Source organism: Egretta garzetta, unplaced genomic scaffold (genome assembly GCF_000687185.1).
Source record: "Egretta garzetta isolate BGI_Z169 unplaced genomic scaffold, ASM68718v1 scaffold856, whole genome shotgun sequence".
Classification (NCBI taxonomy): Eukaryota; Metazoa; Chordata; class Aves; order Pelecaniformes; family Ardeidae; genus Egretta; species Egretta garzetta.
Genome location: NW_009260099.1, coordinates 329,443 through 352,861, shown reverse-complemented (window position 1 = coordinate 352,861; position 23,419 = coordinate 329,443). Strand labels below are relative to the sequence as shown.

Here is a 23,419-nt window from a genome sequence, read left to right as displayed (position 1 = left end):
GGGTTGTTTAGCCTGGGGAAAAGGAGGCTGAGGGGAGACCTTATCACCCTCTACAGCTGCCTGACAGGAGGCTGTAGTGAGGTGGGTGTTGGTTTCTTCTCCCTGGTAAGAGGCGATAGGATGAGGGGAAATGGCCTCAAGTTGCTCCAGGGGAGGTTTAGATTAGATACTAGGAAAACTTTCTTCACTGAAAGGGTTATCAGGCCCTGGAATGGGTTGCCCAGGGAAGTGGTCCAGTCCGGTCCCTGGAGGTATTTAAAAGATGGGATGACGAGGTGCTTAGAGACATGATTAAGCAGTGGACAGGTATGGTTAGCCTTTATGATCTTAAAGGTCTTTTCCAACCAAATGATTCTATGACTACTTGATTTTTCCTATTTTTGTCGAGACAAACTGTCAATCAGCAAAAATGTTTTCCAGTTACTGTGTGGGTTTTATGATATTTTGGTGTTATGCTTTTTTTCTTCCACCTATCCCTAGAAGCAGAAAATCTTTTTCATGTTTTATTTGAGTCTTTATTTTCAGAAAAGTAAACTCAATCATTCCTTCATTTTTTGTTCTGCATGTCCTGCTTCCACTCAACCTTTTCAGTTTCTCTGTATGACATTCATTACTTGTGGAACTCTTGTTATTTTTCTCCTTTTCCCTAGAGGGTTTACAGCCCTCTTAGCTTCCCCAAAACCTTTCCCAATGCTACTTCTATTATCAGTCCTATTTCCTGATATGTCTTAATAGCACCAGCTTACTTCTCTGTATTTTGATCTTAGAAACAGGCCTTGATCTCCACTGAGACCTCAGGGAATATAGAGTATCAGTAAAACGTGAAACAGAGCAAAACCCCCCCCCCCACCAAGAAAACAGTTCTAGCTGTATTCTGTTCCACTTGGTATGTATACTGAGTTATGTATTTGAAAGTTAGTGAGGACCCAGTGAAATGGGTGTCTGATATTAATGAGCTTTTGTTAGATTCAGGACAATTTAATGCTCAGCTGTTCATTTTCTGTAATGGAATGCTGTTTTGCTGGTGTAAATTCTATCAATAATAGCACAGATCAGCTGCCCTGGGGGCACAGCTTTTAGTTTTCTGGAAAAGTGAGCTGTGGAATGCAGTACTAATTATACTGATGATAATCTCATAAATTGAGGAGCTACAAGTAGAAGGCCAGATGAGGGTTTAAGAAAAATAGTAATGATAAAAGAAAAAAAAGAAACAAAGAACCAACTCAGAAAAGGAGTCCTTTTCCTCTATTGACACTGTACTATTCTGCTGCTGTGTCTAATTGAAATACAAGCCTCTTACTCCAACTGCAAAACAGCAAACACTTAAGAGAGGTAGGAAGCTACCAGGCAGGATTATGAGTCTGAGTGAACTGTCTTTCTAATAAGTTAGAAGTTACGTCAATCACCTTCTATCTAAATGCTTTGGTTTAACTTCCTCTGAGAAGACAATTTGGACCCAGTTTAGCACTGGGACAAGTCATTTTACTAGCATATGTAAGGAACTAAATACAGTGAGCAGAAGTCTTTCCTGGAGGGGACAGAAGACTTGTCTGCTACTTACTGAGGTGAATTTCTGTTGAGTCGCTGTATCCTGCAAAATTCCAACCTTCGTCTCTGCCAGAAGAATATATGCCACAGGAATAAAGGCTTGAAATGAATTTTAAAGATCATTAAGGTTCACCTTAACTGTACATAACAGGAAATAATTGGAAATACCGAACAAAATTTTAGGTGTTGACAAACTTGGTGTTTAATTAGACTCTGTGCTCTGTCAGGTGTAGCAAAAATGGTAGGTGTTGTAAACTGAATAGAAGATTCTAAGGTTAAGTGAAGTTGCTTTTAATTTTAATTTTAACAGGAGAATCTAGCATTAGGTTGCCATTCTCTGGAATATCAATTACTAGTGTAGCTGCACAGCAAAAACTCTCAGACAAAAGAAAATGTACCCTTTTGCTTTTGACCCGGGGAAATTGATTGTGGATTATGTTTTATTTCCTGATCTGGGTGAAAATGCAGCTTTTAGTCTATAAAGAAATGGTTTATAGCGATGACCTCCACATGTGGAGTGAAACAGCTTACTCATTTTCTTGCTAAATTCAAGCACACATATTTAACTTATCAAAAAAACCAGCACTAACTTAATTCCACTGACTTGAAAACCTCTCATCTGGAAATAATTTTTTTTTTTTTTTCTTTCCCCTGTTTCCTCAGTACTAGCAAAAAAGAACTGAGTAGGTGGAGAATAACTTCCAGAGTTCAGAAAACCCAAATGGAAGCCAGATGAAGGTTTCTTGTTTTACAGAAGGAAAAAAAAAATTCTTTTGCACTCCACAAACCATGCCTGTTTTCTTCCAATAAGTGTTTCTGTTCGCATCTAGCAGTACTGATGGTTGGTGTTGGTAGAGATCTTTTAAGTATAGTTGCTACCGCTTTACTGAGCTTCCAGCCTGGCAGTATTGAGAGTGCTGTCACAGTGGTGCTGAGGACAAACTCAGAACTCTGAAGACAAGAATGGACAAAAAGATCAGTGAGGAAACCAAATCAGATATGTCAAATGCTGTCTCTGTGCAGAGAAGCAGATATATCACTGAGCTTCTCCTGGGGTATGCAGAAATCCAGAAAGGGAATAGCTGGGTGGCCCTTTTGTCCACTTGGTTGAGTAATGTACCAAAAAAAATTGACCCATAAACCTGAGTGGGAAAGGGCACTGGTGCAGTTGTCTTTTCTGCAGAGTTGTTCAGGAAGGGAAGAGGTAAAATGTTGATTTGCAAAGTGCTACTTGGCAAGGTTCACTACCACTGTTCTGAACAAGATGCCTGGTTTCTGGAGCTGTTTGGGTTTTTTGATAGAGGAGCCATGTCAGTCGAAAGCAGAATGCAAATTGTTTTACAGGTTTTATAGCTTGGCCATTACTTAAAAGTGCTTTCAGCAGTCCTTGTGTCCAGCTCGTTTCTTCCTTCACAAAAAATGCAGTGTTTTAAGAGTATTTTCCATCTGAAACTTGGATTTTCTCAACAATTTAAAAAAGTAGAAGAAAGGAGGAGGTGCCATTCCTAGCAGTCAACCCACAGGCCACATCTGGTTCTGTTGTCTTCTGTTTGGCTCTTAGTCTGTCCCAAAGGGATTGCAAACCCAACTCCTCCATCAGCTACCCACTCATATTTGAGAAACTAACCGCATTGTCCTGGGATACGGATTTTTCTGTTTGTCTGTTTTCTTCCCAAAGATGGTGTGGGAGATATTTTTCAAACTCCTGTATAATAATTTCCTCTTTTTGGATCTTCCAGTCTGGCAATGATGGCGTGTGCTTTCATGCACATGCAGGCAATCTCTCTCTGTGCCCCCCAGCCCCTGTCTCTTCCTCACCCTCCCTCCGTGTGTGTGTATGTATGTATGTATCCATAAGCTTTGCAAAAATGGACCTCAAAAATGTACTGTGTTTTGTGCAAACAAAACAAGGGGGCAATCAGAAAGACTTTAAAGAAACTTGAGCTGAGATTATTCAGTAAAAACAGATACAGTAAGTGATGGCACTGGCCATGTTTGCACTTAAATAATATTTGATTAGTTGCCTGTATAGTCGAGCTGGTACACAAGTAATTGCACATGGACTGAATTTAGTTAGGACCAGATAAACTCCCAGATTACCGTCAGTGAGAGTAAAAGATGGTTTGTGAATGACACTGGTATCAAAGAGGGTGTAGTTGCATTCATAACTGAAGATGCTGAAGGAAGCAGATCCATGGTCATGTAGCAAATGTAACATTTGCTAGTTGAAGGTGTGTGGAAAATTATTTTCATTTTAGCACCACAAGGGAATTTCATTGTGAACTCTTGGTGATTAATTGCTATTTTTATTGTATATATTCCCTCGCTATATATTATACTTTGGAATCATGCAATTACTGTAATTACATTCAAATTATTTACAGTAATTATAAATAATTGCGCTAATGTAACATCAAGTAGAGGGTAAACACCCAAGGGCAATACGTGAAATCAAGAACCCAGAATTCAGATGAGCATGAAGAAGAGTTTAGTTCAGCAGAGAAGTAATTGGGGAAGAGAAAAGCATGCCTTCTGAAGTTACTTCCATGCTCTAGGATCTTAATTATTAATGGCTTGTCCTATCACCATCACTGACAGGTAGGGAAGCACTTCTCTGTCCTGTTATACTCTTGGGTAACAGAAGCATAGAGTGGCTCTGTGTGGTTTCAGGTGAGGTAATTAATGTCTTTTGTGGAGCCAAGATACACTGTGGATAGGTCTCCAGAGTTTTCATTACGAATACAAGCCTTTATTTTTTTTAAAGGAAGGTCATAACATAAGTTTCTCCATACATTATAATTTAAAGATGTAAAAGCTCCACTATGTAGTCAGGTTCCTTTTGATCATTAGTTGGATCTTTATTCTTCGTATATAATTTTTATTGGTAGTTATTCTCTTCATTTTACCACACATTTCATCATAAAAGCTGAGGGGGAAAAAAATTTGATGGATAAACTATGTGTTGGCTCAATGAATTTGGACTTTCGTATGCCATTCAACTGAAAACACATTTATTAAAGAAGGGTATATGATTCCAGTCTCTTCTATTGTGGAGGTGTGCTGTTAGCTGAAAGCTAGACATACAAGCCTTGTGCTGAAACAGACTTACTGCAGGCATTTAAGATCCTGTATCTAAGTAATGCTGAGCTAGTGTGTTGAGAAAGACCAGGAAAAAAAGTGAAAATACCTTAACGGTTGATTTTGTGACTTATAAAATCTATAATAGTACTTAAAAAAAGTAAGGAGGGGTAAGGGCATATTTAAACTATTAAAAATAGAAGAACTGGCCTGGGCTGATAGCTGGTTGCCTAATCTAGTTTTTTCATGGTTATCTGCAATTGAGTTGCTTCTGTGCTGAGAAGTCTTGTCCTTGATCTCTGCTCTCGTGTCCCAAGAGCAGCATGTGTTCTTGGCTGGTATAAAGTATGGATGTGAAAGTTCTGTATTTGCTGCTTTGTCAGTTTGCCTTCTCAGGATGCCCAACTTGTGCAGGCTGTGTACCCCTTGCCCCCTAGACTCTTCTTCACCTTTCTCTGAGGATCATTCTTAAATAGTAGCTCCTGTTGACTCTGTGAGCCAGTTTGGGGAGAGCTTGTTGAAATGATGTTACATAGAGAGGGATGGGTTTTGCGAAGGTGGGAAGAAGTGCCAAGACTGGTGAAATGCAATAAGAGCAATAAAGGAAAGATGAAAGATGTCCAGGAGAATTTTGCAGTCTCAAGACTGTGAATACTAAGACCAGCTATAGATTCCTTTTGGTACTATGTGGATATGAGTTAGACAGACCTGTAGCCATCTCCACTCAGCAGAGTGGAAGAGCAGTGTGGAAATGGAATGCTTCCCACACTGCTTCCTGATGGGACAGCTCATCTCCTGCCTCATCACACAGTTAGCCGAATGAGTGGCAAAGCTGTAGTGATGAGTACTTGCCCAGTCCCTGCTGATGAGTTAGCATTCATCGCATTTACTTTTCCTCATAAGGAAGCCTCAGGCAGATGGATGACTTGGGGAATAGAAAGCATCTCTTTTGTACCAAGGCAAGAAGCTTGTGTCTTCTGAGTGTCTGCACGAACTTGGAAGCAGCTTCTGTTACATCTAGTCTGAATGCTGCAAGTCCATGGAAACTACAGCTTTGGTGAGGAGGATGCTCCTTCCCCTCTAGCACTGTTTTTCACTGGCAGCTGGGCTCTTTCACTGCAGTTCTCAGCAGCGTACAACAGATAAGTTTTTTTGGCTCTGGGTGTGCTATGGTGAGGATACTCACTGGTCCTTAAAGTACGTTGTGGCTCTTTTCACTAGATGTGATCCTGAAACAAGGTAATACTTCAATGTGCACAGACTTAAATGATCTTTTGAACCAGGAATGTTCTTCTGAGTCATAACCGATGGTGTAGTAGTCCTGGATTTATAGCCTTGGTAGTATATTGGAGTTGCAGCTGTCTTTCTCTTTTTTTTTCCACTCTGCTGTTGTTTTGTTCAGTAAGGTCTTCTGCATGTAAATACTTCAGTGTTGAAGAAGTAGGTTGTTTGGGGTTTTTTTTACATTTAAAAAAAATACATGAAAACAGTGTGTAGAGGAGGTTGGTTTGGTTTTTTCTGCCTAAAATTATCTTGGAACTTTCAGTATTGAGCTTCTTTTGATTTGCTTTTTTGATGACCATCTTAAATACTGCAGTATTTTGTTTCTTATCTCTCTCACAAATATTTGGGTTAAAATCCTGTTTAAGAATGTCTGTCTTTGATGTGGGTGTATGTGAATGTGAAGTATGTGTTTGCAGAATGGGTATCATCCCGCTGCTTTAGATAGGTAGTGGGAACTTCACAGCGAATGGCTATTTTTAAAGGGCTTTTTTGTGCCTGTGAACATTATATGTAATTCACCGGTCTTATGAGGGATGTATAGTCTGAGCATCACATAGTAACAAAATAAGATTATCTTTACTTGAGTTTAGGATTAAAGCCATAATTGTAAAATATGAAGTGATGCATCAGATCCATTCAGAAGATAAGTTCATTCTCATTGGCAAGGGGTTTTGTTTTATTGTCTTGGCTGGAACATGTGGGAACTGTGTACTTCCTTACAAGACGCTTTTTAGACAATCTGAACCCTAACATTTTACCATCATGTATTTGTGTGTTGGAAAGAAGCAAGGGGCTTCGTGGTCATAATTGGCTTTAGTCTTGCTTTTTTTTTAAACACCTGTTGTTAGTTAAATATCGTAGAAATAGAAAGTGAAAACTAACCGTCCATCTTCAAGTAGAATATCAGAGTTGAAAGGTGAAAAGCTGTAAGCTTTTAAAGCATTTCTGATTACAGTTATGAGCATCCTTAAAGCGTTCTGTGAAACTGAATTTGAAAGGGTAATAGATTCTAGCTAAAGATCAGCAGAAGCCTACTGTGCAAGTGGGGAAGTTGATTTCCATTGACTTTGGAAGAGCAGCAGGCAGCACTATAGAGCCATCTTTGGGAGTAGTAGATTCAGTGCAGTAATTTCCTTGGAGCTTGTGACTGCTTGCTTTTGTGAGAATGTCTTCAAGGCAGCTGCTGCTTAAAAAATGCACATGGTAATATCACAGTAGAGAGGGAACTATCTCTAAGAAAAGCATCATACGCCATACGGACTCCACGTGGGTGAGCAGGCATTGCTTAGGCTACCCAGCACAGAATATTTTTAGCTGGGTTTTCTCATCAGGGGTATCATGATGAGGTTGAGATTGCCATATTAATACAGTGTGTACGCTGCAGATTGTAAAGGTTAGACTTCATCTTCATGATAATTTTTGCAATGTACTTTGTCAGTTGGACTTATGAGAAGATTACTGCCTGTGTGATATCTACAATAGACTTTGGATTTTTGCAACTTTAATAATGCAGAAGCATTAAAAAAATTTAGTTTGTGAACAGAAAGTAAGTAGCAGTTGGTTAGTCTTCGATACTAGTTTTTTTCTGGGATGTTACTCTATAGTGGTTATAATTCTTTGATCTCTGGAAGTTTCAAGAACATGAAAGGTAAACTTATAGATCATCTGTTAACATAAAGAAATTTGATTGTACTTACCGATGTTTGTAATTAGTTGTGTAAAATCGGGCTAATACTTTGAGAAAATTTTATGCCTGGGACATAGATGATCACCAAAACTTCTTGGTGACCATGTTATGGTATTCTTCAGAGAGCGCATGTTTCACTGATACTATTCCACCTCTGTCATTTTCTTTTATTCTGGAAATAATTTCATGATAAAGGAGAGGGAGAAGGGAGAGTGTTCATTAGTATTGGCTAATCCATTTTTTAATGAAACATGATGCGTACAGGCTCATAGAATCATTTTGATCTTAGAAGCTTTGTTGGTTTTGTTTTAGAGTATTCTTTGTCTGGAGAGACTGTCATCATCAAAACCAGTCATTAAAGGAAGATCCAGGATTTTTTAAATTCCTAACTACACAGTTATTCTTTTCTTATTACTGATGCTACTGCAGGGTATTTGTAAATCTGCAGAACAAACCTGGACTGGTCATTAAAAATTGTAGGTGGTGTCTGTGGGTGCAAGAGGTGAGAGGAATGGCTGGTCAGATATGAATTAGTTGGAGTTCTGCTCTTTGTTGACTAAGGAAGCTGTCTCAATGTTTGGCATGGCAAAATCAAGGCCAAAATGTGTGCTCAGTATACAGTTTAGCAGTAAGTAACTTGTATTGCACTCTTGTGTATTAAGTACAAAATTACATATATGAAATGTCTCCTTATTTCAGGAAAAACCTTGGTGGTTGATGCGCCTGATGGACACAAAGCCCACTTCTCTCAACAGACTGTGCTTAACAAAGGACTTAGCAAGTCTATGGGATTTCTGTCCATTAGAGGAACACAAGGCGAGGAAGAGTTTTTCCAGGGCATTTCTCCAGATTACAACTTGGGACAGGAAGATGTTTTCTGTCCTCATAGATGTAAACCCAGTGAGTTTGAAAAAAAAGGTCACCTTCATACAGATGTCATTCCCAAGCGGAAAGTATGGGCTTCCTCCACAGATTTGCTTTGCACAACTGATAAGGCAGCTGAGAGACACCATGCTGGAGGCTCTCGTGGGCATAACCATCAGCATGAAGCGTTTACAGTACGGACAACTTCTGCTACTAGAAACAAGGAAGCAAGATACTCTGATGGGAGCATAGCACTGGATGTCTTTGGACCACAAAAACTGGACCAAATGAGCTATATGCCTGAGACATCAACTTCTGCAGCAATATCAAGTGCCTTTGACAGGATAAGAGAGAGACAGAAGAAGTTGCAGCTTCTGAGGGAAGCTATGAATGTAGAAGGTTAGTGAAGCTTTCTGATTTTCTAAAGTATTCCTGTCATTAAACAAAGATTCTTTTTGTGATAAATTTGAGTTCTTTTGTAGCAGCTTTTGAAACTGCAGAGATCTTCGCTTCGTCTTCTTTTTTTAGGTAAAGTGGAAATCATTAGAACGTCTGTTGCCACTGAAGATAAATGTGCTTGTCCAGATTGCTTACCCAGTGAAAATAGCTGATCCCTGTAAGTCAGCCAGTATTAAGTTCATCAATTAAAATTAGCAAAAGAAAAAAAGTTGGTAACAGCCAACTGTCAAGTAATTTTCCTTGAAGAAAAATCCTCATCTCCAGCTATTAGAGATGGACTTACACCACAGAGGAAAAAGAAAATTTCATCTCCTGGTCTCTCATTTTTTGTACTGTGTAACTCTGGATGATGCAGTTAAGCCCTTAAATAGGAATTTTTTTTTGGATTCACGTTAAGATCTTTACCTCAGTGAGAATAGTTGATAAGAAGTTCTATCAGTTACTTAAAAGAACATATGCGGGGAAAAAAGTCTTTGTATTTGTTCTGTGAAAAGTTATTAAATGGTTGTTACACAGAACCGTATAAGGGGAACTGCATATTTTGTTTGCTTTGAAAATGTGACATGATTTTCAGTGGTTGTAAATTTGGGATAGATGGATAGAAACTGAGAGCAGAGTCAGATCCTGCTTGTGGTGGGCCAGAAGGCATAACTTCGTCATCAAAGGTATACAGTAGAAGAGCTGTGTGTACAGAGCTAGTTCAGTCATTTATTCATGCGCATTCAAAATCCATACAGTTGACTCATGGCTGCCTGTCTGTTGTGTGACAGAAATAGCTGTGTGAAAAAATACCCCTACTTTTGCCTCCTTTTCCTGCGTTGCATCTCTCCTTATTAAGGAGAGATGATAAAGCCTTTTATCAAGGTTGAATTTCTAAAAATGCCTGGTAGTGCCCCTTGTGGCCAATTCATTCTCTCCTACACATGTGAGCCTTCTGCTCCAAAAGGAGCGTTACTGAAATGGCATAGGCAGTTTAAAAAGCTACTGTGATTTCTGTACAAGCTGTACAGACAAGACAGCAGGAGTGGTTTTATGCTACCAAATTAGCATCTTGCGATGAGGGTTGCATTGTAATGTGAAGGAATGAACATAGGTGGAAGTAGTACTCTGGAGATGCCATTATTTATCTCAATAGAAGTTCACCATCTATCATTATCTACTGAGATGTCTGATGAGGTACGGGGAAGGTTGGTTGGGTTTTGGTTTAGGAGTCTGAAATTGAAGGGGACTATCTCAAGTACATGAGTCAGCTCAGATCTTTGGAGATAGGCAGCTGTTTAAGAGGAGGCCACTCCCTGCTTTGGGAAATCTCAATAGCCTTGTTGTTCAGGAGTGCGGCTTTGTGAAGGTTTGTGTTGCACAACAACAAAACCAAAAGCTTGGCCAAACCCATTGATGAGCAAGAGTTTATCATTCTCATTCAAACAGATTGGGAGACAACAGAAAACATAATGTGCCTGTGCCTTGCAAACGGAGATAATTCAAATGTGTGAAGCTACTCAATTTATAAAGGGAGTGGGTGAAACTGCAGTCAAAGTAAGCCAGGAACTGGGGCTTAGTAGTCACAGGAGCTGAGTGACAAATCTGTATAGGGAAGATTGAGACAATAGGTAATGAACTCACTGCCCATACTTCTGAATTCTGTGTCATTACTTGCTAGGAAAAAATGAGGATAACGAATAGCTGGGTTACAATGTTCTTGACTTCTGAGTTTTCTGTTTTCAGCAGAGGAGGGAGGTATGTTTTACTCTTGAATTGAAGTTAGGAGTGTGTGCTCTGCTCTTTTATTTTAGGGTCTCCATATTTTTTTTTTTTTTTTTTGTCAGTTAAGTATTTAGAGGAAATTTTTGGGCTGGAACCTAGTTGCGAATGTGACTTTTTAATGAGAGACAGTTTAAAGGAGTGTTTTAGTAAGATGAATGGGGAATGCTTTTTCACATAGGAGTTAGTTGCTGCAGTGTTTTGCAGGGCTTGAGAAGCCTGAGTATTCTACCATCTTAATGAGCAGATTCACAAAAGCCTTAATACATAAAGTCTGCTAGTCTATTAAGACTTCTTTCCCTTTTCCTTTCCCTTTTTTGTTCCATGTGTTTTACTATTCCTCATCTTACATCTTGTTTACAACAGATGAGTCCCTTGAGATCTTTCATAAAGAGTCTCTTGCTAGTTTCATCTGTCAAAGAAGTAAAAAATGCAGTCTGTAACTTTTTTGTGTATTACTACTGTATGTAATTTTCAAGCACTTAGTGGGTAGACAGATATTTCCAAATGTCAAGTCAGTGTGGAATTGCTCTTCTGACATAAACCCAGCGCAGCTGAGGTACACGAGCAACTGCATAGAAAACTGTGGTAAAATACGTCACCTTGTTAAAGGTAGTGGTGGCAGTTTGTTGGGCAGCACTTGATGCAAGGGTATCTTACTGCCTACAGTTGATAGTCACATAGCAGATAGGTGGGCAACAACTAGAAATGGAGTCTTGGGACAGAGCACAACCTGAAAGGAGAGGCATTGAAAGGAAAAACAGAGAAAGAGAATGAGCTATTTTGAAAGCTTGTGTAGTCAGGAATAAGGGTTCTGTTCAACATGTGGGGGAGGAATGGGCAAGGAGTCATGAGAACAGGGTTGGTGGTTGGTTTTGGCAGAGAGGACACAATCTGCCTTCTCTTTGGTGGGTTTGGGGATATTTTTAATCTGGTTGAGTCCAGGTCTAGGTTACAGTTTAAAGAATTAACTGTAGTAAGCCTCTGCTTTTAGCTGTACGTTATTTTGCAGTTTTTGAATTTTGAAGGGGCATTGGACTCTCTGTGGGTTAAACTTGGCCAGATAAAACTTGCCTCCTCAAGCTACAAAGGAACCTAAGTGACATGTGTTTTATTTATTTTTTAACTTATTTTGGGTTAAGCTGGCAAACTTTTTTGTTTTTAATAAATCCTTAAGGAGCTGACTGTCTTGGAAAAAGAAATGTTCTCATGCAGAGGCTCTGGTATGCCAAGCTTTCACTCAGAACAGATTTTTATGATCCAAATTATAAACTCATGAAAAGTAGAGTTTATAGTGGAAAGAATGACAGAGCTTTAATTACTGCTAATAGAGTAGTTTGTAGTGAGCTGCAGACTATCTAAACTGCATTATAATCTACAGTTGGAACATCTTGGATTTAGCCTCACAAGCCTTCCAAAGACAGTGTCGTTGCAAGTGCCTTGCTTATGAACTTGCTGGATTACATATTATTCTGCTTTACAGTTTCAGGGTTGAGATGGTTTCTCTCTTGTATACTAAACATGATTGCTTATAATTAGGTGCTTAGCCAGATGGGGGAAAGGGGAAGAGACTGCTATTTGACTTCAGGTGTAGCCAATTCTGAACACGAAGAACAGAGTCCAAAAATACATGTTAATCACGCCAAGAGATGGGAGAGCAAGTTCTGCATCTCTGCTGCTATTGTTCATTCTTGGTTTTGTTATGTAGGTTTTGTAAGCTTAGGCAGAATTGTTTAGAGTTGTGAAGCAGTTTATCTATACCAGGAGAGCAGATTTTGGTTTTGTTATTCTTTTGAAACTTGGGAATTGTTGCTTGGCACCAACTGATAGTGTCCCATTTTCAGAGAGAAAATAATATTCTACCTTTTATTTTTTGCAAGCCTGCATTCCTACTCAAGAGCATGAAAGCGTCATCTGTTCTCCCTTGCTCCCAGCTTTCCTTGCCTTCTCACCCACAAAACTGATTGTATCTTCTGAGAGTTATGAAGTGTAAAAACTTCAGGTTTTGTATCTCAGGCCTACCTTCAAATGGCACAATAGTAAGGCACAAGGCTGTGAGACGGTAGTCGTGTATGAATCTCTCCCTTTTATTTGCTTAGGCAGCTTCCCCCCCCTTGTTTTGAGTGTATGCATAATTCAAAGTGAATTGGTTTATTTGGTACTTGCGTGAATGTGCATCCTTCTTTTTTATATGCAGTTTTGCTTATGAGGATTTTGTAAATGAGATGCACAAGGGAACAAGATATAAAGATTGCCTATGTTCTGGCGGAATACAGGAGCACAAAACCAGTTAGGAGAGTAGTAATGTTAGCTGGCTGTGGGTTAAATAGCAGACAGGGAGGAGAAAGAAGGGAAGATACCAAAAAAGCTGATCTTGCTGGAGCTTTGGAATGCTGAATCCAGGGGTGGGGGAAGGGGGTGGTTTGGGAATATTCTTAGGCCTTTGTTAAATGTTTTTGCAGTTGGGAACCATGTGAATCCCAGAGCCTCAAGTTGTGTTTATCCCTCTCTCTTTTTACCTTTGATTTTTTTCCAGCTGAAAACCCAGATGATTAAGACCTCTTTTTTTTTGTCCACTTACTGCACTCTGCTTCATGCAGTCAGCAAGAAGAAACAGTAATATTCTGTGTTTCTAGATATGGGCCTCTGCCTCCTAAGTCTTCTGTGTTTTTATCTCTCAAAACACTGTTTTCATTAGCTACCCTGAAGACTCATCTGGACCCCATTTATAAAACTTCCATATTACAACTGCACGTGTTTAGGTGGGGAGTTACAGTTAGGGATACTTTAAATGTCCAGATTTTAAAAGGTCTGTTAGCTTGAAGCTGCCTTTTTGAATAAAGGAAAAGTTTTGCAAGTAAACAGGCACCTGTTGGTAGTAAACTTATCCCAGCAAACGAAGTCCCAGAGATTTGAATTTGGGAACTTTTGTAGAAGTGGGTTAAAGGAGAGATCGGATTTAGGGCAAAAGAGGAATAGCTGCTTTACAAACTTACCTCTGTAAATTCAGTAAAGTGTGCATACTTTTTTTCTCTTGAATTTTATGTATTCAGTTCATGTGTAGGCTTAAGCGGAGGAAATGCGAGTCATCCACAATGGTGTATCTGTTTGCATGTGAAAGCAAATTAAGGCTCAGTTTGCACGTCTTATGATCATTGTGCTGCAGTATGATTTAAATTCAGTGGTGGTGAAATGGAGTCTCACGGGGTTGGTATGTCTGGTAAGGATAAGGTTCAGTTAGAACAATGTTCAGAAATTGTATTAATGAAGTTGAAGGGTAGGATAATGGGCTGCCAGTATTTTAGATAGAAAACTTTCAGCTGTTAATTTTACTGAGACTACAGAAGTTGGCTTTTCAAGGAAATGTTTGTGGGATTTCTGTGAAGTACAAGTACTCTGGCATCAGCCACTATTATTTTGTTCTGAATTACATAGTTTAACATAAGGTAGTAAAACAGCTCTTAAAATTCCATAATTGCACAGCAAAGTGGTATCTACTTTATCGAGCTTTCAGCAGCTCACACGTCTGGGATTACCAATTTTTGTCAATGTGTTACATTCTCAGTTGGATAAAACATTTGAATTAAATCAAACAAACAACTTTACTGGCCATACTTTCAGTCTGTGTCCATTGACATACCTTATCCTAGATGGCAGAAAAGAAGGGTGTCTTTCTAAGACAAGGCAAGACACTGTGTTCTTACCAGAGCCTGGACTTGTTATTTTTAACTCTTGCTGTTTTCCTTTCCAGCCTAGCCCTAGAGATGTGTGTTTTCTGCAGTTTTATGAGGCTTTGTTCCTTCCTGTCACTGAGGTCCTGCTAGACCCTGTGCATCAAATGTCCATTAGGCTCTCTAGTCACCAGCCAGGATGGCTGGTGACTTGGGCTGTATGCGGAATACAGCTTCTTCACGTAGAACATGGGTGCTGGAAATCTTGCAAGTTTAAGTGAGCCTGCTCCCCTGGAAGGCTGAATGTATTTGTTTCCCTTATGCGCTTGTTGGATATGAATCCTTACCCAGGATTTATTCTGGATCTCTATGTTCTTCCTGTTAAGCAGGATATTATAAAGATATTTCAAGTTTTCTTAGATGAAAAGAGGAAAAGCAAGAGTAAATATTATTTGTTAAACTCTTGTGAAAGAAGCAAGTCTCAGCCCCTTTAAAGGACAGCTAATATGTTTTAAATGGTATTATAGTAACACTCTTACGTAATAGAGAGACACCCACCGATAAACCTTAAAGAGCAAACAAGAGCAACCTCCCTGTCATGAATCTGCCTGTTTAACTCTGCCGTCCTCTCTGTCCTTTCCCTTCTCTGTACAGACAGTAATAATTCTGCAATAATGTGTATTTGAAAACCTGTGTATCTAATGTGAGTCATGTGTTCAGGATAATGAAATTCCAAGCTAAATGTGGTTCTCTGATTTCTGTTGAAGTTGGCTGAGATGAGGCTTTCTGTAAATTACTTGTCTGGGCTTGCATGTCTTGCCTTGCGTAAATAGTGTATTTTGTTATTTTATGCTGTGTTAGGTGCCTGTAAGGTTGTGTTCTGCTGGCTTTGATTGGGAGTTTGAAAAAGCACCACTGCAGCACTAAGCAGCACAAACACGGATTCTTCCAGTTGTAATGCTTCATTCACCTCTACATCGTGGTGGTACATGTGTTACCTTATATTATTAGTACAAGTTTTATATATTCATTTTAGTTATGGACTCTTAAAACATGCCTAAGCTCGGGTTTGTTTTTCTACTAAGGTATGAAATTACTTGTTTTCTGGTAAGAGACTGTAATCTAAACACTGAAATGTTAAGAAGAGAAACTGGTAGAATAATTTTTGCTACAACGCGCTTGATGTTTCTAGAAATTAAATCAATTCTGAAGTCTCTTCAGTCACCAAGAATTAAAAGAAAAAAAAAAAAAAAACAAAAACAAAAACCCAAACCAAAACAATAAACCAAGGCCATTCAAAAATCCCAGGGAAAATTGTAAAGTTGTTTTGTCGTCTTTATCTTTTATTGATGTCATCTTTCAGTTCCTTCCCAGCCAGCCAGGCTAGAAGTTTGTCCTCATGTTTTAAAGTGTTGTATGAAAAGCTTAACTTTAACTGGTGACTTTGTGATCTTTGGAAGCCACTTTGGCTTGGACATGATTCAAGTTCCTTCTCTGAAGCTAAATCTTATGATGTGTCAGAATTGAGGAGAATTTGCTGGAGGAGAGGAGAAAGCATAAATTATTTCAGTCATTTTTGGAAGCATTATAGATACAGTAGTCTCAGTATTGAGAATTTAGTTGAATGTTTGCAGGTCTGCAGTGTGTATCCTGTCCATGCCCCAGAAAAGATTGAAGTTTGCGTAAGAGGAGGTGTGGTGGTAGGGGAATGTGTAGGGGATGTACATAGATGTGTGTATATACCAGCAGAGAATTAGAAGGTGGTTGCTAAAGAGAAGATGCCTCAGCAGCAAACTGTTCCACATCTGTATATGTTTTCTCTAAACTGAGCAAAGTAAAGAAAAATCTAGAGGGTTTACCCCAAATTTCAGTCTGTAGCTTCTTAATTGCCTTTAGACTTTTGTCCCTAGGCTGAACAGTCTGATAGTCATCGATGCAGCCCAGTGTGGAAAGGCTGTAAAATGCCTTCAGAAGATAAGAGTACCTTTCATTGTGTGATTGGGATAAGTTGTACGGTCTGGCTTAGGGAGAAAGATGGGGCAAGGAAGGAGGGTGGTCCCATCTCTGTCTCTATTTGTGAATGCTGGGAGAATACGTTTAAACCTAGCTGGGCCTCATGTGGAGGTCTGTGAAAACATTGAGATAAGCAGCGATTGGGAATCTTGCTTTATGTTTCTTGGCTCATGAACTACCCCTTGGCCTACAAAGGGCGCCAGCTCCTGCTGACAGGATGAGTCAAGAGAAGTCAAATACCCTGCAGAGTCAGATATCACGCCACTACATACAAACACTTGTTTCATGTTTTAGCCACGTATTTCTGGTTTACCGCTTTACGTTTATTTTCTGCAAAATTCATGTCTCGAAGAACCGGAATGGAGCCACAATTTGTGTGCGATTCAGGAAGCCCAGGCTGCTGACTAGGTGGAAAAAATAAATCTGTTTAAAAACTCATGTTATATTTTATTGTTCCCTTTCCATCCTCTTGCTTCAAAGTCAGTTTAACAGACTTGAAAAACCTACGGCTAATAAAACTACTGGGAAAGGAGATCTGTTTTCAGTTAAACGTTTCTGTACTGTAGCTCCAGTATCATGTTTGGATCAATGCCTCACTTAAAGGGCTGAGAGCATTTTAAAAAAATATCTCCAAAAGCTACCCACTGAATTTGTTTTTTATTTCCCTTGTTAGGCAAGTAATTGCTAGATTGGCAGTAGATTTTTTTGTTGTAAAATCCAGAATGCTGAAAGTAGCCATTGTGAAAGACTGAAGCAACCCCACCCCCCCCAAACCCTCCCCAGTGAATTCTCTTCATCTTCCTGTAGGTTGATTTCCAAATGTGGAAGCACTATTGCTTGTTTCTGGGAGTAATGTGAAATGTCCTTAGGATTAATTGGGTTTTATGCTGCTAAGCTGTACAACTGGGATGGGCTGGTGGGAGCAGTTGGTTTCAGGGTTTGATTGGTGACTTTGCTTACTTTTCCCAGTTTTTCTTAAAGAATTTTGTATTTGGTGGGATGGTGGGGAACTGCACAACCCAGGTGAGCTTGTAGAAATGGGGGAAATGCTGGCTCTTAAGGAGGAAGATTTTGGAAACAGAATTAACAGGAACTAGTCCTTAGTCTTGGTGTCTACTGCATCATCTTACAAATTTTCATGCCTTTTTCCTATTTGGAGTATTCCCTGCTTCTGTAGGAAGTCTGAATGAATAGTGCTGTTGACTGCATGTCTAACTTGTCCTCTGACCTAATAGAGGTTGTGCCACAGCTTTATTGTTCTCACAGGATTTTTCACCACGCATTTTGTTTTCTGGATGTGGGAAGTTAGAACCTCCAATTTCCGTTCTGCAGCTTCCAGACTCATCTGCTCAATATTCCCCATTTTTTATTCTTATATTTTATATTCCTTGCTGTAGTGATTTGCATTTGTCCTCATTGTAGTTACATGTGTTTTCTCTATATCATCACTTCTGTTTTCAAAAACATTAACTGTAGTTGGACCAGAGACAGCCTTCTGTAAATAAAGACACCTGAAGTTTTCTCTCACTTAGCGGAGCATTGGTAATCCAAAAATATGGCAACACTTTTGTTTTGTTTTCTGCTTTTATGCACACTTAAGTGGTTGGTTGTTGGCTTGTGCATAGAAAAGTTTTGGGAGATTGTTGCAAATGTCAACTACGTATCCCTTCTGTGGAGTCCTTTGCGCCAGTATGTTATTTAAAGAATCCACTGAGAATAGGAACTGAGACAGCTGTATTGATTTCTCATCACATGCATTTAGCTGTTTTAGTTAATTAAATATCCCATAGGGGCTTGTTAATTGATTGTCAATCATATTTTGTGTATGTCAAAGATGAGCTGAATGAATTATAATTTTCCAGTCCCTGCTTTGTCTCTGTGGATAATTTTCCTTTTTCATCGTGAAGGAACCAAGGACTGAGTCCTGGTGGTTGCTTTCTACATGCAAGAGGTGCACACCAAATGTTTTCATCAGTTTTGTTTGCAGGAGGGACTGGGTTTTGTCTTGGGTTTTGTTGTTTTTTTTTAAATACTAGTTTTAACTTGGAAATGATGATGAGAGAGCAGCTCAGAGGAGGTGGGTCTGTTAGGATAGCCAAGAGAGGCCAGGCAGACTGCAGAACCCTCAGACTGCAGGGAAAGAATGGGACAGAAAGTGTTTGCTTTCAGACTGCATAGCCACAGGTGGGCATTTAAAAACGTTTTGAAAATATTTCAAAACATTCCAAATGTTAATTTGTGTTTGATTTTTTTTTTTTTTTTTGTATTTAGAACTGTTGCTTTCTTACTGTTCTGATACCCTTTGGAAACAGAATTAACAGGAACTAGTCCTTAGTCTTGGTGTTTACTGCATCATCTTACAAATTTTCATGCCTTTTTCCTATTTGGAGTATTCCCTGCTTCTGTAGGAAGTCTGAATGAATAGTGCTGTTGACTGCATGTCTAACTTGTCCTCTGACCTAATAGAGGTTGTGCCACAGCTTTATTGTTCTCACAGGATTTTTCACCACGCATTTTGTTTTCTGGATGTGGGAAGTTAGAACCTCCAATTTCCGTTCTGCAGCTTCCAGACTCATCTGCTCAATATTCCCCATTTTTTATTCTTATATTTTATATTCCTTGCTGTAGTGATTTGCATTTGTCCTCATTGTAGTTACATGTGTTTTCTCTATATCATCACTTCTGTTTTCAAAAACATTAACTGTAGTTGGACCAGAGACAGCCTTCTGTAAATAAAGACACCTGAAGTTTTCTCTCACTTAGCGGAGCATTGGTAATCCAAAAATATGGCAACACTTTTGTTTTGTTTTCTGCTTTTATGCACACTTAAGTGGTTGGTTGTTGGCTTGTGCATAGAAAAGTTTTGGGAGATTGTTGCAAATGTCAACTACGTATCCCTTCTGTGGAGTCCTTTGCGCCAGTATGTTATTTAAAGAATCCACTGAGAATAGGAACTGAGACAGCTGTATTGATTTCTCATCACATGCATTTAGCTGTTTTAGTTAATTAAATATCCCATAGGGGCTTGTTAATTGATTGTCAATCATATTTTGTGTATGTCAAAGATGAGCTGAATGAATTATAATTTTCCAGTCCCTGCTTTGTCTCTGTGGATAATTTTCCTTTTTCATCGTGAAGGAACCAAGGACTGAGTCCTGGTGGTTGCTTTCTACATGCAAGAGGTGCACACCAAATGTTTTCATCAGTTTTGTTTGCAGGAGGGACTGGGTTTTGTCTTGGGTTTTGTTGTTTTTTTTAAATACTAGTTTTAACTTGGAAATGATGATGAGAGAGCAGCTCAGAGGAGGGGGGTCTGTTAGGATAGCCAAGAGAGGCCAGGCAGACTGCAGAACCCTCAGACTGCAGGGAAAGAATGGGACAGAAAGTGTTTGCTTTCAGACTGCATAGCCACAGGTGGGCATTTAAAAACGTTTTGAAAATATTTCAAAACATTCCAAATGTTAATTTGTGTTTGATTTTTTTTTTTTTTTTTTGTATTTAGAACTGTTGCTTTCTTACTGTTCTGATACCCTGATTTAAACTTTCAGAGCCTTTGAGAAGGTACAAATCTTACCACAGTGACATCTATAGCACTTCGAGTGAAAGTCCCTCTGTTATTTCTTCGGAACCAGATTTCAGGCAAGGTAAGACCTGTGTTTAAAAACAAAACAAAAGAAAACCAAAACCAACCAAACAAAACCCCCCAAACAAACAAAAAACCTAAAGAAAAATGTTTAAGATGGTAAATAGATCCCAAAAGTATGAAGTTAACTCTTTAGTAGGAGGCTTGATAATTACCACTAATACCAAGTTGTAAGATGATCTCATGTAATTACAACATTGTGTACAGTTCAGTGTAACTGGCAGTCTGTTCAGAAGCGAGTTTGACATTTAGCGCTCTGGAAGGGAACTTGGTAGGAAAAGCTGGAAATGGTTAACTTTTTGCTGGACTGCTGGTTTTAAATCACATGCTGTCTTCAGAGGCACAAAAATGATTGAGGAGTTAGTGTACAATAACAGTAAACGGCAAAAGTTTTATATGGGACATACATGGTTTAATTATTTTTGTATCAGTGGGTTTTACTGTGAGGGTTAAGCGATTGATAATTTATAGGCCAAGAATTTCAATAGTACATAGTACAGGCTGTTTGTATGATAAATTGAAGTAAGTTCTATGAAATCAATGGCTTGGAAAAGCAGGAGATGGTATGAAGGGTTGTTCGCTGATACATGGCAGAAAGGGTTTTCTTTACACAGTGGAAGCACAGCATGGAAGGAAATGCTCAGAGCATTTTTTGAAAGAAGTGCTAGAATGGTAAAAAGAAATCAAGAGGAGAGCACAGATGATGAAAGAACTAGCTTCGCAGAAGCATTGTAGGTGGTGGAGACAAAGCATTTGACGAAAATGAGGAAAGAAAGCAGTACTTGGGAAGCTAGAGTATAGCTGCACCATATGTAACCACAACCTCCTGTACTCGCTGCCCTCTCAACCTTCCTTGTCTTTGTCTATCCTCCTACTTATTGAGCCAGAAGCCTAAGGAGCAGTAAGAAGTAGCAAGGCTCCTGTAACGCATTTACCTTCATTTTCTTGCTATTTAGAACAGGCTGTTTACCTGTTCCAGTGCAAAGTCAACAACTCCTAAGTTTGTACAGACAAGAGAGAGATGTTTTCTGGCTACTAGTCGTAGTATTGCTGGACTCACTGAAATGACTGTCAAAAAGAACTACTTTTAAATCAATGTGCCTGTAATGTGTTCTGCAAGAGCTCTCCTGCTAGCTCTATTTATCAAAGGTACAGTAAGAGGTCAAAATGAAGTAGTTTGCAAAATCAAGCTCTAAGTGTAGCATCTCAAGTGCTGCAGCAGGAACACATACCAGCGTAGGAGATAACTTTTACAAATAGCAGGTTAGTATATTGCCAAAAGGAAAAAAAAAAATCTTTTTGATAAATTATAAGGAGTCAGATTCCAAGGACAAAAATTAAACACCGCAGCTCAGCAACATATATGCTGGTTTCGTAACTCCCATCTTGTGAACTGGATGCATAATTACTTTACCTAGCTGCTGTATTTCTGTTCTGGAGCAGTTTGTTTCCTATGATGTCTCTGCCATGTATGTGATTAAACTCATGGCTGACAAAGAAATGTATCACCTTGGAAAGGTGTCTCTGCAGTTGTGTGGGTTTTTTTCAATTGTGGGTTCTTTTAGGCCTTCCTTAGTATCTTTCTTCAAATGATTTGTGTAGTGCAGCTATCTTTGTTAGGGGAAACAATAAGATCACTGAACTGAAATCAACTTCATAATTCTAGATTGTCTAATAGTGTAATGCCATTACACTGCCATGCAGAATACATGAATCTGATTCCTTCTAAGTAGTCTCATGTGACTGATAAGTCCTTGATTTTTAGACGGGATTACTCTATGTGCTTTGTTACCTGGTCAGGTACTAATTTGTCTTTTGGTTTGCTAGTGAGAAGAAATGAAGGTTTCAAGAGAGATGATACCACTGGTGCTTTGCCAGGTGCTGATGATATCTCCACGTCAAGTCAAGCTAATTCTCGGAGGGCAAGGTAAATCTTGTGAAAACAATATGTCTTGGAGTGCTTTGTCTAAATCTGCAAGCGAATTTTTCACTCTCATCCCAGCTTCTGTTTAAGGTTCAAAAGGTATGTTGTATTTGAAAGAAAATAGCATTTCAGAATTATATATTGCAGTCTCAAGTAAAAGTCTCGTGATGCACTTTGGTGTAGAGTATACCAGTCAGGAGTCCAAATTCAATTCCCACATTTAATGGAGTCCCTATATCTGTCAGAACATCAAGGGCTATGTTCTGCTTGGAAATATTTAATAATTTTTATTTTGATTACACTTTTCTAAAATAAAGTTTTGGAAAGTATTCGTATTAACACAGATTAATTTGCAAATTTTTTTTTTAATGACAAAATGATAGCATGCTTATTTCTTTGAAATAAGCCAAAAGCCATACATTTGGTTAGTTATTCTGGCAAACTCTTAGTTTATATTGTTATGTTTGGATTAATTTTTTTTTAATACCTCATCACTGATTAGGCAGGCCAATTCAGTAACAATTTATGCTTTTTGAAATTTATTTTGCTGTGTCATGTATTTGAATATGACATCTCATCGTGTTTTATTTTTTCAAGTGCTGTTCATCAATATTGCTTTAAAAAGTAGGTTCTGCTTTGTACATCACCTTAATGCAGCATTTTTGCACAGCAGAAGCATATCTTGCCGTACCTGTTAGGTTTTGAGAGTGGTTCCATTCCAAAGGTTTGAGAATTTTTATTGCCATTGATCTTTTGGATGGAAGATTTTCTTCTTCTAGGCTCTGCCAGACACTGAATCACCTTGGCATATTTTATCAAAAGGATTCAAATAATGGTGGGGGAAGACACATGTGTTTTCCCCCTCTTCCCTCACCACATTACAACAACAAAGCCTTCTCTCAGCATCTTTTTTGCTTTGTTTGGGGTAGGTCAGAAGAGAAAGATTGCTGCTGTGCTCAGTATTTTATGGTATTTATATGTTTTTGGCATAAGTTGAATGGGAATCCTGCTCTACTCCATTATCCCATTAAGGAAACTTAGAGGTGTCTGAAGAGTGGAACCGTTTCAGGTAGCGTGGCAAGGCTATCAGATGTGTCCCCCGTATGTGTTCATTTAACATACAGGGTGATGTACAGTGAGTAGGGCTTAGAGCCATGCTTTGAACACGGAGAAGAAAATAAATGAGCATCTGCTTCTCGCAGTATGTTGTGTGCTTTAAATGGACCTGAGTAAGGTGCGGTCTCAGCTGAGCTGTATCTGAGTGCAGATGAACAAGAGAACAGTTACTTGGAAATCTTACAGCTTTCTCTCATCTGCTGAGCAGCTGCATTGTTTTTCTTACTACTTGCAATTTGCCTGAAAAGTGCAAAGTCATTTAGAAATATATATATTGGCATTTCTTGCAGGGAAGAAGTATTTAGGCATTACTGAGCTGGGTCAACACGGCTCTGTTGGCAGGAATGTGGTATCTGTTCATGTAACGGTGT

The 23,419-nt window shown here is 39.0% G+C and overlaps 1 protein-coding gene across 1 annotated transcript in view; it reads left to right on the top strand.

Annotated features, from left to right (window-relative positions):
* The window catches only part of PTPN13 (protein tyrosine phosphatase non-receptor type 13), a 97,647-nt gene that overhangs the window by 25,944 nt on the left and 48,284 nt on the right, over positions 1-23,419 (top strand). Inside the window, exons 6-8 of the mRNA XM_009641369.1 lie at positions 8,297-8,860; positions 19,914-20,009; positions 21,836-21,935. Of these exons, the coding sequence (XP_009639664.1) occupies positions 8,297-8,860; positions 19,914-20,009; positions 21,836-21,935 (760 nt within the window). The remainder of the gene's footprint in view (positions 1-8,296; positions 8,861-19,913; positions 20,010-21,835; positions 21,936-23,419) is intronic.